Genomic DNA, 16888 nt, shown 5'->3' on the forward strand with positions numbered 1-16888 from the left:
ATTTATTTATTTATTTATTTATTTATTTATTTATTTATTTATTTATTTATTTATTTTCATACACATTTATTAAGTGCTTTCTAGGTGCCAGCCTTAATGCTTTTCATCTGTTATCTCATTTAATTTAGCCTTCATAATCTCAGGTAGGTGGTGGTATCTTCTATTTTGCATTGATGGAAACAGGTGCAGAGAGGTAACTTGAGGCAGGTCGCACTAATTAAGTGTTAAAACAGTTCTAAAGATGACATGTCTTTCCTCTAATTGACATTGGTTATTTGCTGATCTGGAAACCTAAAACCATTATGTTCTTACTTGGAAGGTGTTTTCTTCTGCACCAGTCTGATACCCTTTCTCCTTACCACCCTTCCTGATCTTCCCTGTAATCCCTAAGCATACTTCGTAGAAATCATAATCCTTAGTCATAACTACAGAGCTGTCGGGGTTCCCTTTTGTGGCCAAAAACCAGTACAGTGAAACCTTGTGCATCTTGATAATTAAAACTTAAATTTAAGAATTTATTTTCTTTTACATCCTAGATCCTGCACCAGTTCAACTTATTGTTCAGTTTTTGGAACAGGCTTCCAAACCTTCAGTTAATGAGCAAAACCAGGTGCAACCTCCGCCTGATAACAAGAGAAATCGTATTTTAAAACTACTTGCTCTTAAAGTTGCTGCACATTTGAAGTGGGATTTAGACATATTAGAGAAAAGGTACACAAGATATAAAAGAAATTATTTTTGAAGTACTATTTAGATATTTTGGATTATTTCTATATATGCTTATATGATAATCAGCCCTTAAAGTGCAAATTATTTTTCTCTATATTCTTGGTAAAATATGCAACTGTTTTTCAGAAGGTATAAAATATTTGAATGTTAGATGAATTTAAATCACCTTTTAGTATAGATCTATCCATAATGAGGTAGTTTATCATTATTATTTGATGTGGTAACTAGGGAAAATCCACACCTAAACAGTTTTAAATGTTTCAGTTTATTTTTACATATCTGAAGCAAATAAAAATTAATGATAGTTATTACATAATACAGATGATTTGCTGTTAAATCAGTTATTTTTTACTGGTCATAAATCAATCACTATCTCCCAAACTATTAAAATCTTACAGTCAGTGCTTATTTGTTAACAAATAAGTACTATCAAGGCTACGCTTAGAAAATGATTTTTCATCCCCCTTTTCTCACAATTTAAAGAGAAAATACCTTGTAAAATTCAGAAACTAGGAAATAAAAGGGGAGGGGAGACAAGTACTTCTAACATTTTTGTGTAACTTTTGTTGTTTTTCTCCCTATTTTAAGTAATCTCTACACCCAGTATAGGGCTCAAACTCACGACCCCGAGATCAAGAGTTGGATGCGCTACTGACTGAGCGAGCCAGGCACCCCCTCCGTGTGTGTGTGTGTGTGTGTGTGTGTATATATATATATATATACACACACACACATACATATGTGTATATATAGGTATATATAGGTATGTATATATATACACACACACATCTATTTATATTTTAAAGATTTATTTATTTTAGAGAATTAGTGGGTGGAGAGGGAGAGAATCTCAAGCAGACTGCCCGCTGAGCACTGAGCCACATCCCACAACCCTGAGATCATGACCTGAGCCGAAAACCAAGTCAGAGGCCCAACTGACTCTGCCACCCAGGCACCCCTTCTTTTTCTTTTTTCCCCCACATAACAATATCATGAACATTTCCCCATTTTGTATTTTTGGAGATAATTCCATCATGTGGAGAATTTATTAACTGTTTTCCCAATTATATTTAGTTTATTTCTACTTTTTCACTCTCATAAATCACAGAGCCTTAAATATCTTTGTCCTTAAATTTTATCTGAATTTTTGGTTATGTCCTTAGTACAGAGTATTAAATTGCTGACTCAGGTGGTATAAACATTTTTAAATCCCATGATGCATATTGCCAGATTGCATTCCAAGAGAGTTGTAGTAGTTTATGCTCTTATTGGTAGTGTTTAAACACTTTCTCACCAGCCTTCTGCAGCGGTAAGCATTAGAATTAAAGAATTCTTTAATCTGAGGGAGAGCCTATCCATTAATAGACTGGAGGCATATCAAGAGATAGTAATGTGTACAAAGAAAGTATGATGTATATGATACAGTTGGAAATTGAACACTGATGGGATATTTGATAAGCAACTGAAAACTTTTTAGATCTGAAATTAATACTGTGAATATGTTAATTTTGTAAAAAAATTTTTTAAAGATTTTATTTATTTATTTGACAGAGAGATAGGGAAGGGAGAGCAGGAACACAAGCAGGGGGAGTGGGAGAGGGGAGAAGCAGGCTTCCTGCCCAGCAGGGAGCCTGGTGCGGGGCTCAAGCCCAGGACCCTGGGATCATGACCTGAACCGAAGGCAGATGCTTAACTGAGCCACCCAGGCGCCCCAGTTTTTTAAAGTTTTATTTAAGTAATCTCTACACGCAGGGTGGGGCTCAAACTCATGAACCCAAGACGAAGAGTCACATGCTCTTCCAACTAAGCCAGCCAAGCACCCCTGTTGAGTTAATTTTTTGGAGATCTGTTCTGAAACACATAAGGAAGAAATGATTTAATGTTAAAAATTTGCTTCACAATAGTATAGAAAGAAGGGAAGTAAGAATAGAGATGAGCATCAGTTGCTAGTTGTTGAAACTAGATGATGGGCACATACGGGTTCATTATATTCTGACTACTTTTGTGTATGTTTAAATTGTTTTCATAATGAGATTTAAAAAATATTTTGAAATTTAATATTTTCATATAAGTTGTTGAGACAGGTGAATAAAATGGCCCTGTGGATTTAGTCCTTTAGCAGTGTAATTATTTTCAGTGAAAATACTGAATTGTGTATTTTATGCTTCTTATGCAGACATGAACATTTTGCTTCTTTCTTTTAAGTTTGTCTGTTCCAGTATTGAATATGCTACTAAATGAATTGCTGTGTATCAGTAAGGTTCCTCCTGGGACGAAGCATGTGGACATGGATCTGGCCACTTTACCTCCAACCACTGCCATGGCTATCCTTCTCTACAACAGATGGTAAATTTTTTCATAGACCTAACGTGTGGGGCAGCCTCTGTTTAATTGCACTCTGGTTTTCAGGGGTATGCTTTTTTTTTTTTTCCAGATTTTATTTATTTATGTGAGAGAGAGATTGAGAGCACAAGCTGCGTTGGGGGGAGAGGCAGAGGGAGAAGCAGACTCCCTGCTGAGCCAGAAGTCCAAATTGGGGCTCAACCCCAAGACCCTGGCCCCGATCATGACCCGAGGCGAAGGCAGAGGCTCAACTGACTGAGCCACCTAGGCGCCCCTCAGGGGTCTGCTTTTAAGGGTCCCCTATACCCTAGAGATCTTTCACAGGATCTTATAAACTGAGTCTGATGGTGGAGAAAATTTATGACTGCATAGATACGAGCATTCTGATAAAAATGTGCATGATTTATGAAGTTTTTATCTGAATTAAAACTTCAGATAATTTATAATATACGTTCTAAGGAGTACTTGAAAAAATAAGTGATATTTATAATGTATTAAATTTTCTTTTTCTTGTCTTTTCAGGGCAATTAGGACAATTGTTCAAAGTAGTTTTCCTGTCAAACAGGCAAAACCTGGACCTCCTCAGTTAAGTGTGTAAGTTGGCAGATATGACCCTTGGTTGGCACTTTCTTCATCAGAGTTTAAAAAAAAAATGTTCTTGCAAGTTTTTAAAAACCCCTGGTACAGAAGGTGTAGGGTAGAACCCAGAAGGAAGAAGGCCTGCATGCAGGTAGGTTTGGAGGAGTTGGAAGGGTGAGAGAATCAGGTAGGGCTCTGGACATCTAGAATAGAGAGAGCTCTGGAAAGCTAAGGGGGTGGTACTTTGTGAATTGTGCCTTTCATCTTTGGTAAGTGTTAGCTCACCTCCAAAGTAGTAAGATTTTTTTCATGTAATTAAATTTATGTGAAGGTGTATTTGTTTTGTATATAGGGAAATTGTTTTAATATGTAAAATTGATTTAGAGTCCAAAAGTTAATTACTGAATTTATCTGTATGTGGAGTTTTAAACCAAATTCTTAAATTCTAGGTAGCGGCTTACCCGATTTGGAGCTAGAGAGCATAGTTTCTAACTTGATATAAATGAGCTTTTGCTGCCAGTAAGTTTTAGTCTTAAATTGAGGGTTATTTTTTTAAACACAAATCAAATGGGAAAATAATGGTTAAATAAGCATCATAATTGAGTTTTTTTGCTTTGTTTTTTTTTTAAAGATTTATTTATTTTAGAGCGCGCAAGTGGGGGGGAGGAGCAGAGGTAGAGAATCTTCAAACAGACTCCCTGCTGAGCACTGAGCTTGACTTGGGGCCTGATCCTAGGATCCTGAGATCATGACCTGAGCAGAAATCAAGAGTTGGTTGCTTAATCAGCTGAGCTGCCCAGGCACCCCGAGTTTTTATTTATTTTTAAGCTTGAAAAGAAATGGCATTAAAAACATTTTTATTTAAATTCCACCTCAGTTTGAAGAATAATGCTCTGAAAAGCATCAAATGTTACTCAAAAGATGGAAAATTCTAAGCTTCAATCATTTCTCTTTTAGTATGAATCAGATGCAACAGGAGAAAGAGCTAACAGAAAATATTTTGAAAGTAGTGAGTATCGGCATCAGTTACACTTTCATATTTCTGGGGCGCATGGGGAGTATATTCACATGGTTCTTCTAACCTTAGGTATATGAGAGTTGGCAAGGTCTAGAAGCAATGACATTTAGGTTTTTACTGTTAGAACGTAGTTTGGTAATAACTGTAAATTGTACAACTTTTCAGTGTTAATGGTGGTGCTTCACCATTAATTCTTTTGTTGAATTTTTGTGATACTTGAACAGGTAAGAGAAATCACTCTTACAGGTGATGTTTTTATATTCTTTAATATTCTCCCAAAATTCTACAATAAACACTAATATTTTAAAATTACTTCTGTAGTCAGAAAAATATAGCAGTTATTTTTTTAATCTAGTTAATATAAAAGTAGAAATGTGGGATTTACCATAATTTAAAAATGATCTCTGTAATTCTTTAACCCTACAGTGTGCCAGAGATACTATGTAAAGTCCAGGAGCTGGGAGAGGAGAGGGAAGATAAGAAACATTCTGTGTCTGTATAAAATTAACATGCTGTAGTACTTTGAATGTGGAAGAAAAATCCTGCATCATTTTATTCTTGTTACTAGTGACTACTAAATGGCCGACACAATGGTGCATACAAACATTTCTTGAATAAATCAGTGGATGCAAATCTTTAAAGTATTTTTCTTCCAATTTTCTGTTTTAAAAAAATATCTTTTCCACTTTGTATTTTCTAATTTCACAATAGGAACTTTTACTGTATTTTTTAGAATTTAAGATAACGATCTCAACAGATCTAATTGCACTTTTGCTGTGGTAAAAAATGTTTTTTTTTTTTTTTAAGATTTTATTTATTTATTTGAGAGAGAGAGAGAATGAGAGAGAGCAAGCACATGAGAGGGGGGAGGGTCAGAGGGAGAAGCAGACTCCCTGCCGAGCAGGGGGCCCGATGCGGGACTCGATCCCGGGACTCCAGGATCATGACCTGAGCCGAAGGCAGTCGCTTAACCAACTGAGCCACCTAGGCGCCTGTAAAAAATGTTTTTAATAGCTTAGTACCACAAGCTACTGAGCGTCCTGTGAATATATTTTGGTTAATTTTCTGTGGTTTCTGTATTTTAATAATTTTTTTATTGAATTTTTGTAGCTAAAAGAGCAAGCTTCTGATTCTATTTTGGTACTAGAGGCAGCCCTTAAATTAAACAAGGATCTTTATGTCCACACGATGCGAACACTAGATTTATTGGCAGTGGAGCCAGGCATGGTAAATGGAGAAACTGAGAGTTCTACCGCTGGACTGAAAATCAGAACCGAGGAGATGCAGTGCCAGGTATTTATATCTATTTAATCAGTGTGTGGCAAATTTTTGGAAAATCTTAAATGAGATCATTCTGGTATTTTTAATTTCTGCCTTTGTTTCTCTGATTTTGATTTAAGATGGTATTAAAACTTTGCATCATATTTATTTTTTAAAAGTTTATTTATTTGAGAGAGAGTGTGAGCACGTGCGCAAGTGGGGGAGGGTTAGGGGGAGGGGAGAGGCAGAGGGAAAAGCAAACTCCCCGCTGAGCAGGGAGCCCAATGCTGGGCTCCATCCCAGGACCTTGGGATCATGACCTGAGCCGAAGGCAGACACTTAGCCGACTGAGCCACTGAAGCACCCTTTTGCATCATATTTAATTTGTAGGTTTTTTAAGACTTCACTTAAATTTTTCTAAAAGAAATGGAAGGGAAATTTTGTTTGATTTATTGTCTCTGAAATCGTTTCCCAGTCGTGTTTAGGAAACAGTTTAAATATTGAGAATGCAGTGAGCATGTAACTGATTTTTACAATTCATTTGTATTATTAGATATTTAATTAGACCAAAAAAACCCCCCTGCAAAACAAATACTATGCTTTGAAAAATATAGGCTCCTAGAGAAAGTAACTAGTGTTTTAAGGCTCTTAAAGTTGTTTGCTTTCTAATCCCTTTGACGGCTTTTAGTTGATATTGTAAGAAATTATGTATTCATGTTGTCTTTCTCTGTTGGATTGTAAACTCTCTGAGGTGTCTCTTTTTTAATGTGTATTTCCCGTCTTCCTCACTTTTTAGCACAGAATCTTGAGTATAATAGAAATTTTAACACATTCAGAAACTGCCTAAAGAGAGCCACGAGGATAGTGCATTTTCTATTCCGTGTTCTTTTCTTTGCGTGAGTTGGCATGTCATCTTTTTTTTTTTTTTTTTTTAACAGTTTGGCAGTTTCTTTTTTAAAAATTAAAGTAAATTTTACCCCCAAAGTGGGGGTCGACCTCACAACCCTGAGATCAAGAGTCTCATGCCCTACCCACTGTGCCAGCCAGGCACCCTTGCATGATTTCTTTAATCATTGTTTTCCATTCTGAAATGGGCAGGAATAACCATGACAGAGTGTTGGGAGGTGCCTTTTCCGATTAGCTCGTTGCAGAATTGAAGGTAGTCAGTTTTTCAGTGCCTGATGAGATTGAGGTCACAGTTGGAATAGAAGTAGTGAGGATTGGCAACTGGTAACTTCTTTAAATTGTTAATGAAACTTGCATATACGAGAGCTCTGGTACTGTAGTATCTTATAATCACTGAGAGTCTGTTTGAAAAATATTGGTAATACTTCTGATTTTCACCATAGAATGGGTGATATAACATGAAAAACAAAACAACTCTTAACAAAACATCTCAGTGTGCTAGGTAAGCTATCATATATTCTCTTGATTACATAGCTGAGTCCTAATTCTGTGTCTTGAATGGCAAATTAGTAGCAATACTCACTTCCTGGCATGTTAATATTTATTTTTTTATTTTTTATTTTTTTTAAAGATTTTACTTATTTGACAGAGAGAGACACAGCAAGAGAGGGAACACAAGCAGGGGGAGTGGGAGAGGGAGAAGCACGCTTCCCGCTGAGCAGGCAGCCCGATGCGGGGCTTGATCCCAGGACTCTGGGACCATGGCCTTAGCCGAAGGCAGCCGCTTAACCGACTGAGCCTCCCAGGCACCCCTGGCATGTTAATATTTTTTTTTTTTAAAGATTTTATTTATTTATTTGAGAGAGAGAATGAGAAAGAGGGAGCATGAGAGGGGGGAAGGTCAGAGGGAGAAACAGACTCCCCGCTGAGCAGGGAGCCTAATGCGGGACTCGATCCCAGGACTCCAGGATCATGACCTGAGCCGAAGGCAGTCACTTAACCAACTGAGCCACCCAGGCGCCCTGGCATGTTAATATTTAAAGTGCATTCTTTGTATTACTAAAATTTACCTGACTCAAAAGGAAAATCTTTACATTCATTCCCCAGTAAATCTGAAAGTATTTACTGTCCTTCAGGGCAGCTTTATTAATCAGGCTTTTTTGGGTTTTTTTTGTTTTTTTTTTAAGATTTTATTTATTTGAGAGAGAGAATGAGAGAGAGAGCACATGAGAGGGGGGAGGGTCAGAGGGAGAAGCAGACTCCCTGCTGAGCAGGGAGACTGATGCGGGACTCGATCCAGGGACTCCAGGATCATGACCTGAGCGGAAGGCAGTCGCTTAACCAACTGAGCCACCCAGGCGCCCCAGGCTTTTTGTTTTTAACCTATTGACTACCTCTTAATTACAGAATTTAAACTTGTTTTATTTTTTTAATTGAGGGCTCAGACTCATGTCCCCGGGATCAGGAGTTGCATGCTGTACTGAGCCAGCCAGGTGCCTCTAGAATTTAAGCTTGTTTTTTTTTTTTTGTTTTTTTTTTTTAAGATTTTATTTATTTGAGAGAGAGCACAAGCAAGGGGAGTGGCAGGCAGAGGGGGAGGGAGAAGCAGGCTCCCCGCTGAGCAGGGACCCTGACACAGGACTTGATCCCAGGACCCTGGAATCATGACCAGAGCCGAAGGCAAGATGCTCAACCAACTAAGCCACCCAGGTGCCCCTAAACTTGTTTTAATGGGGGTGCCTGGCTGGCTCAGTTGGTGGAGCATGCGACTCCTGTGACTAAGTTGGAGCCCCACATTGTGTGTAGAGATTACTTAAAAATCTTAAAAAAAAACAAAAAACCCCAAACTTGTTTTGATGGCTAGTTAATATAGTAATACTTGAAAATACCATTTTGGTATCTTGTGCTCTGTCTTTGCCTGGAAAGGGGAATTACATGAAATTATAATATATGTGCATGTGTATATAAATATCTGTATATCCATTTCCTTTTTTTTTTTTTTTAAACTTCTTTAGCACCCCTTTGCTCCAGGTGGGAGGAAGCACTCTAGGATGAAAATCAGCCAGACATTTAATGTGGACTAAATAATGGAAGGCAGTATCCTAGAGGCGGAGAATTCATCCTGCTTAGCTCAAGAAGACAGAATATATATATATATATATATATGTATTGTATATATATTGCGTATCAGTAAAGAGTAGTTCTAATGAATATCACACTGTTACAGCTTAGGAGTTTGGAGGAGAAATAAGTACCCGTTGGCTAAGGTTGGTTTTGTGTAGATGGAAATAAAGGGTGTGGAATGAAGTTTATTTCTAGGATCTGATAGGAATGGGGAATTGAATAGGCTGGTGTGGTTGAAATGGAAGAGAATGAGAGATTTGGAGAGAGAAGTTAGTCCCGATTCTGAGACCCTTAAAAATCAGGCCAAGGGGGCGCCTGGGTGGCTCAGTCGTTAAGCGTCTGCCTTCTGCTCGGGTCATGATCCCGGGGTCCTGGGATCGAGCCCCGCATCGAGCTCCCTGCTCAGTGGGAGGCCTGCTTCTCCCTCTCCCACTCCCCTGCTTGTGTTCCCTCTCTCGCTGTGTCTCTCTCTGTCAAATAAATAAATAAAATCTTTAAAAAAAAAAAAAAAATCAGGCCAAGGAATTTGAACTTTCTCCTACTTGGGGGAATAACTTGAAGACTTTTTAAAGAAAGATCTGTTGGGGCACCAGTGTGGTTCAGTTGGTTGAGTGTCTGACTCATGGTTTCTGCTCGGGTCATGACCTCCAGGTTGTGGGGTTGATCCCCACATCACGCTCAGCGCAGAGTTTGCTTGAGATTCCCTCTCCCTCTTTCTCTCAAATCTTTAAAAAAAAAAAAAAAAAAATCTGTCAGCCATGTGTAGAATAAACTTGAGACAGGATATAAGGAGCTGTAGGGATCTGGCTTTGAGCCTGGGCTCTGCCAGTACTTGGTTATATGCTTTTAAGCAGACATTGTCACTTTCTGGGCCTTGTTCCTGTTCATAAAATGTTCAAGCTGAATTAAATAATATGAGTCTTTGAGTTCTGCATTTGGTGAATCTAGGCATCAGTTTAAGAAGGTTCTTGAAGAAATACACAAATTCCCTTAGTACTTTTTTAGTTGTCTTTTTCTATTCTTTTATAGTTCACATTTCTCGATATTTCACTCTGGCCAGTCATTTGCTCTCCCCCACTTTATTTTTTTTTATTTTTATTTTTTTTAAAGATTTTATTTATTTATTCATGAGAGACAGAGAGAGAGACAGAGGCAGAGGGAGAAGCAGGCTCCCCGCGGAGCAGGGAGCCTGATGCGGGACTCGATCCCAGGACCCTGGGATCATGACCTGAGCTGAAGGCAGACGCTTAACCGACTGAGCCACCCAGGCGTGCCCGCTCTCCCCCACCTTAAAAAGAAGTGGAGATTGGGGCGCCTGGGTGGAACAGTTGGTTAAGCGTCGGACTATGGTTTTGACTCAGGTCATTCTCTCCCTCTGCCCCTTCCCCCACTTGTGCACATGCTTGGTTCTCTCTCTCTCTCTGTCTCTAAAATAAAATTAAAAAAAAAAAAAAATGAGATGGTAGAGAATCCATTACGATGGTGAGTGGCAGCAACGCTGACGGTAAGCTCTGGCTTCCAGGGGCAGCCCTAGCAAGAGTATAGCTCGCTGCTGTTCTCTGTGTAGAGCTGGTGGCCGCGGGTGATAAGAGCTTTGGAGTCTAGTGTTGAGATGGCTGCAGTGCTCCCTAGGTCAGTTTGGGCTCTCATCTTGGCTTCTTGCCTCCTTTGCCCCTTTGGTTTTCCAAGCCTGATTCTTTGGCCCAGAAATTCTAAAGGCCACCTGAAATCTTACCAGTTAAATCTGTTTTCTGCTTAAATCAGTCTGGTGGATTCTGTTGCTTGTGGCTAAGAACATTGTTTCATTGCTCACTGAAAGGTGTTTTTGTTTTTTTTTTTTTCTTTAGATGTACCTGTTTTGCTGAGCTAAACATAATTTTGAGTTTTGTCAGCTCATAAAAATGAAAAGTTACAGGGCGCCTGGGTGGCTCAGTCGTTAAGCGTCTGCCTTCGGCTCGGGTCATGGTCCCAGGATCCTGGGATCAAGCCCTGCATCGGGCTCCCTGCTCCACGGGAAGCCTGCTTCTCCCTCTCCCACGCCCCCTGCTTATGTTCCTGCTCTCACTATCTCTCACTCACTCTCTCTCTCTGTCAAACAAATAAATAAAATCTTAAAAAAAGTTACTAAGCAGATTGGTATTCATCACCATTTTAGGTGTGTTATGATTTGGGTGCAGCATACTTCCAGCAAGGCTCTACAAATTCAGCTGTCTATGAAAATGCCAGAGAAAAGTTTTTTAGAACCAAAGAACTAATTGCAGAGGTAAGTACTGTGATAACAGGCACATAATATTCAGTCCTTAAAAAGTTACATATTTTTTGGCTTTACTTTTTCTGATGATGATAGAACAAGTGTTCGTTGTAGTACATTTGGTAAGTTTTAAAAAATACTGAAAACATTCTGAAAATCTGTAATACTACTGCTTAGAAATTACCCCTTTTGTAATTTTAACTTATTTTCTCCCTGTTTTCATTGTTTGTTTTTATACAGATAAGCTTAGACTAACTATATTTACTATATTGTTACCATGCTTAAATCTTTGAATCGACGTTTAAATGTATTCTGCTGTATAGATGTACTGTGCTTTACTTCATTTCCCTAATATTTGGGCATTTATGTTTGCTGTTTTTATTTATTGTAAAGCTACGATATTTCTATCTCCCAAGCATAAGTTTTTTTTTTTTTTTAAAGATTTTATTTACTTATTTGACAGAGAAATAGAGAATACAAGTAGGCAGAGAGGCAGGGAGAGGGAGAAACAGACTCTCCACTGAGCAGGGAGCCCGATGTGGGGCTCGATCCCAGGACCCTGGGATCATGACCTGAGCCGAAGGCAGCTGCTTAACCAACTGAGCCACCCAGGTGCCCCTCCAAGCATAAGTTTTTGTTTGGTTTTTAGATACTTTCAAGTTAAATTCCTACAAGTGGAATTATCATGTCAATGGTTATTAATTTTGTAAAGGCTGTGAAACATAAAACCAAGTTGCTTTCCAGGTACATTTCTCTCAGGGTACTCTGATCTGCAGTGCAGTGTGTTTTTCTTTTTCCCCTCCAATTGCTAATTTGGTTGGGTGAAATAACAGTAACTTTAAAACATTTGCATTTCCTTAATTCTTAGTAAGGGTGAACTTTTTCATATGTTTATCACTTGCATTTTTATTTTTATGATTCCGGCAACTGGATTTTAAAGTATATAGGTTTTTATGTGCTTCGTGCCTAGAACAATTCCCATTTCAGTCTCTTCTCATCAGAGAAAGATGATAAATGTTCAAGAGATTTACTTTAAATCTATTCTAGACCTATTGGGAATTCCCATTTTACTTTGTCCAGGTGTCTCATCAGATTTGTTCTCCTCTTACGTATTTTTAAATACTTTTATTTAACAGTATTCGCTCTTTGTTAATGTCTTAATTGTCATTCCTACTTAGATTAATGATGATGTCTACCTTTTGTATGTTGGCCTGAAAACTCTAAACCAGGAGTCAGCAAACTTTTGTAAAAGGCCAAAGAGTAGATATTTTAGGCGTTGTGGGCTATATTCAGTTTAATATACTCATTTGTTGTGTTGTTTTGTTTTGTTTTGTTTTTTTCCTTTACAACCTTAAATGTGGTTCTTAGCTCAAGAGGTCTACAGAAATTGGCCACAGGCCAGATTTGGCCTGTGAACAATAGTTGGCTAACCCGTGCTCTAAACTTTTAACCTTTTTGGGGTTTTTTTTTGGTTCCTCCAGCCCTGAATTTTCCATTACGTTTTCTTGTACTGTTAAAATGCATTGCGTGGATACTAGACTGTTGTTTATGTCACATTGATGGATAATGATGTATACTTCTTACTTTACAGATAGGTTCATTATCTCTTCATTGTACCATAGATGAGAAGCGGTTAGCGGGCTATTGTCAAGCATGTGATGTTCTTGTCCCTTCTGATAGTACATCTCAACAATTGACTTCATATAGTCAAGTCCATATTTGTTTGAGATCTGACAACTATCAGGTAAGATGTATGATGGGGATGTAATAGTGTAGTTGAAAAGCTTTGGAAACCAGACAGAAGGGAGTTCAAATTCTGGCATCACCATTTACCAGTTGTATGATTTGGGGCAAGTAAAACAGATTGGCCTTTAAAATGGTGGTAATAATTAACTGATTTCATAGGCTCCCTATGAGAACCAAGTGAGAAGTTATAGTTTATAAACTAAGTGCACTATACAGATGTTGACTCATTTTGATAATATCCTTTTTTGAAAGTATAGAATTTGCCCGTGTTAAGTAAATTCTTTAAGAAACTCTGTAAGCAGAACTTTTAATTTTTACAATTAAAGGTAGAGAATTGTTAGCTTTGTGGAGCCTTAAGTCTTGTGTCTGACTTAAAAGCATGGCCCTGTAGCCCAGCCTTGTTAGTCACTACAGATACGAAGACTGAAGAAGAAGTGAGCAGAGTGGTGGTGGTAGGTTTGGGTGGTCTGTTACAGAGCTTGCTTTACCAGCGAGTCTGGTCGTTACCTCAGTTTTACCCATGCAAAGGGCTTAAATTAGTCTCGAGATTTTTAGTGCCTACTTTGGGTATATATTTTTAGTTTTATAATGAAAATCACTGGGAATTAGCATTTGTACTTTTAAAATCTTTATCGGAAAGCCTTCATTCTAGAAAATGAATAGAGCCTTCATGTTAACTCAAAGTAAGAGTCATGAAATAACAAAGCTACAGCATATCTAGTTTTGTCTCTACAAATGGACTTTTAGCCGAGCTTTTTATTTTATTTATTTTTATTTTTAATTTTTTTTTAAAGATTTTATTTATTTGAGAGAGAGAATGAGAGAGCACGAATAGGGGAGAGAGGGAGAAGCAGGCTCCCCGCTGAGCAGGGAGCCCCATACGGGACGAGATCCCAGGACCCTGGGATCATGACCTGAGCTGAAGGCAGACACTTAACCCACTGAGCCACCCAGGCGCCCTTTAGCCAAGCTTTTATTTAATTTTAAATAGAATTTTTTTTTTAAGATTTTATTTATTTGAGAGCGAGAGAAGGAGAGACAGAGAGTACAAGTGGGGAGGGGAGGGAGAAGCAGATTCCCCACAGAGCAAGGAACCCGATGCGGGGCTTAATCCCAGGACCCTGCGATCATGACCTGAGCCGAAGGCAGACGCTTAACCGACGGAGCCACCCAGGTGCCCCAAATAGAATCCCCCCCACCCACACAGAAAATAGGAGAAGAGAAGGGATATTACTTCCTCCCCCACTTCTGCCCCCTTTTCAAATTCTGCTTTGCCTTAGGGAAGAAAACAAAACTTTCTTAAAGACAGATTAGATACAGATGAATTTATTTAATATCTTTTAGTTCTGTATCCCTAGTACAGACTTATGGAGGGTGGAGATCACTTATGGTAAGATAAAGAATCTTTTAAGAAGCTCTTTGGAGTGGTAAACCTATGTAAACAAGACCTTAGAAATATTACTCATGGATGGGCATATGTTAACTGAATATAAGGAAGAGCCAACATTTGTAAATCAGAAGGTATTGTAATGAGTAGCTAGGAAGAGGAAAATCGCAATTTTATTACAACACTGAGATTTATCACTTCAGTTATATATACAGGAGTATGTAGAAATCCTATTCAGCCTGTTTTTACAAATACGGTTCTCTTTATATAAAGTGTACAGTTTTTGTGCTGATCAGGTAGTTATTTGATGGCGCCTGGGTGGCTCAGTCAGGTAAGCATCCAATGCTTGATTTTTGGCTCAGGTCATGATCTTGGCTTGTGAGATCTGAGCTGCGTTCCAACTCCGCACTGGGCGTGAGCATACTTGAGATTCTCTCTCCCTCTGCCCCCAATGAATGAATGAATGAATGAACAGCTGTAACAAATGTGTCTTCTCGCATGGGGGAAGAGGCTGTCTTTCTAGGTGTAGGCCCACCCTGTTCATGTTTTGCTATGGAGGTGAAACAGTGTTGCTCTGTGGTTGTGAAACCACTTTTGTCAGTACTTTTGTGGTGGCAGCAGATTAGTTTCAGATGTTTCGGCATTCCTCTTCCCTTTCTCCTTACGTTATCACTCCTTTTTCCTCCTCTTACATTGCTTGATAAAGAGCCAAGACAAAGTCTGTATGGAATGGTACAGGTTTTTTTGTAATTCACTAGCTTCTATATTTTAAACCATTTAAATTTATTATAATTGTTCCTTTGCATGCTTTTTCCAGTTGAGTTATTTTAACTGTTGTAGTATTTTTATTTTTATTTATTTATTTATTTTTAAAGATTTTTATTTATTTATTTGACAGAGAGAGACACAGTGAGAGAGGGAGCACAAGCAGGGGGAGAGGGAGAGGGAGAAGCAGACTCCCCGACGAGCAGGGAGCCTGATGTGGGGCTCGATCCCAGGACCCTGGGATTATGACCTGAGCCGAAGGCAGACGCTTAACGACTGAGCCACCCAGGCGCCCCTGTTTTAGTATTTTTAAAAGCTTGTTGTATGAAGCTGTTTAAAGTGGATGAGAAGCATTTTTACAACTTTTTTTTACGATTTTTAAAAATTTATTTGAGAAAGTGAGTGAGCACAGAGGGGGAAGCAGAATCCCCACCGAGCAGGGCTCAATCGCAGGACCCCGAGATCATGACCTGAGCCACCCAGGCACCCCACGTTTTTACAACTTCTAATAATATATCTGAATTGCTTCTTATTGATTGATTTCTTCCTTCACCTCTCATTTTGGTCCATGATCTTCAGTTTGAAAAGGCAGGGTTGGAGGGTGGGTGGCTATTTTTATCCTCAATCTAATTTTAAAGTTTTAGAAAAGATTTTCCTAGTAAGATATTTTCATGATTTTCTTCAATATATATTTTACATTATAGAAAGACTTTTTTTTTTCTTTTTGGAAAGACTTTTAAAGTAAAGAAACTTTGCCATGATTTTTGAACTGGATGCAATTTTATGTCTGTGTTCTAGGATGTAGTAAAGATTTTCATTGAAGATAACTTAACCTTCAGTTTACCTGTCCAGTTCCGGCAGTCAGTACTAAGGGAACTCTTCCAGAAAGCTCAACAGGGGTAAGTAAGTAAATTGAAGAACTACTTTCTTATTTTTGGATAAAAGAGCAAGTGCAATTTAGGTTTATCAAAAATATACCTCCAAATTACTTCTAAGTCTGTGACAATTTCACCTCTATTAGTAAATGGGAAATTAACACAGCCAGAGAAGCCACTTTAATGTTCATCTAATCCATTTTAAAAGCACTTGGGTAAAATTAGCAGAATTTGGTTGTTACCTAAGCTGTAACTAAATCATCCGTGACAGATGTGAGACTTTTCTGTTCTGCTCTATCCCCACCCTTGACATGTGCTTGAATAACTTAAAATCTTACCTCTCAAGGATAAATAACTCATTCTTGTGAATTTGGTTTTGTAATATATACCTTTTTTTTTAATTAAAAAGAATGTATTAGTGGGTCTACTTTTGTATTCTACAGAAATGAAGCTCTAGATGAAATCTGTTTTAAAGTCTGTGCCTGTAACACAGTCCGTGATATATTGGAAGGTAGAGCGATTAGTGTTCAATTTAACCAGCTATTTCTTAGACCTAATAAAGAGAAAATAGACTTTCTTCTTGAGGTAAGACATTTTTTCCCTTTTTGATTTATAATTTTGCTGTAAACTTACCAGTGACCTCTTAGTTGCCAAATCCAGTGCCCTCTTTTCTCTCTTCATCTGACTTGCCAGTGTTGGATACGCCTGACCTCTCTCCGACCTTTTCTTCTCTAAGAGCTCTTTGCTGTTTCTCCATTACTGGTTTTTCTTGGTCTTTCAATCGACATCTCTTTTTTCTCTCCCTTTAGTGTTTCTGTTTACAGTAGTTTTGTTTTTGGCTCAGTAATCTTCCCATATCATTTTTTAATTCTTATTTAAAGCTTCAGTCACCTGTTGACTAAACA

At 38.2% G+C, this 16888-nt stretch overlaps 1 protein-coding gene across 2 annotated transcripts in view; it reads left to right on the forward strand.

Annotated features, from left to right (window-relative positions):
* Nucleotides 1–16888, forward strand: part of INTS8 (integrator complex subunit 8) — a 56651-nt gene that overhangs the window by 1159 nt on the left and 38604 nt on the right. For both annotated transcript variants that reach the window (XM_035011549.1, XM_035011550.1), the window contains exons 2-10: nucleotides 537–711; nucleotides 2935–3075; nucleotides 3595–3666; nucleotides 4609–4660; nucleotides 5780–5962; nucleotides 11115–11222; nucleotides 12802–12954; nucleotides 15907–16007; nucleotides 16427–16568. In XM_035011549.1, the coding sequence (XP_034867440.1) occupies nucleotides 537–711; nucleotides 2935–3075; nucleotides 3595–3666; nucleotides 4609–4660; nucleotides 5780–5962; nucleotides 11115–11222; nucleotides 12802–12954; nucleotides 15907–16007; nucleotides 16427–16568 (1127 nt within the window). The remainder of the gene's footprint in view (nucleotides 1–536; nucleotides 712–2934; nucleotides 3076–3594; nucleotides 3667–4608; nucleotides 4661–5779; nucleotides 5963–11114; nucleotides 11223–12801; nucleotides 12955–15906; nucleotides 16008–16426; nucleotides 16569–16888) is intronic.

The sequence above is a fragment of the Mirounga leonina genome, unplaced genomic scaffold, assembly GCF_011800145.1.
Source record: "Mirounga leonina isolate KUSES-001 unplaced genomic scaffold, KU_Mleo_1.0 Mir_165, whole genome shotgun sequence".
In the NCBI taxonomy this organism is placed as follows: domain Eukaryota; kingdom Metazoa; phylum Chordata; class Mammalia; order Carnivora; family Phocidae; genus Mirounga; species Mirounga leonina.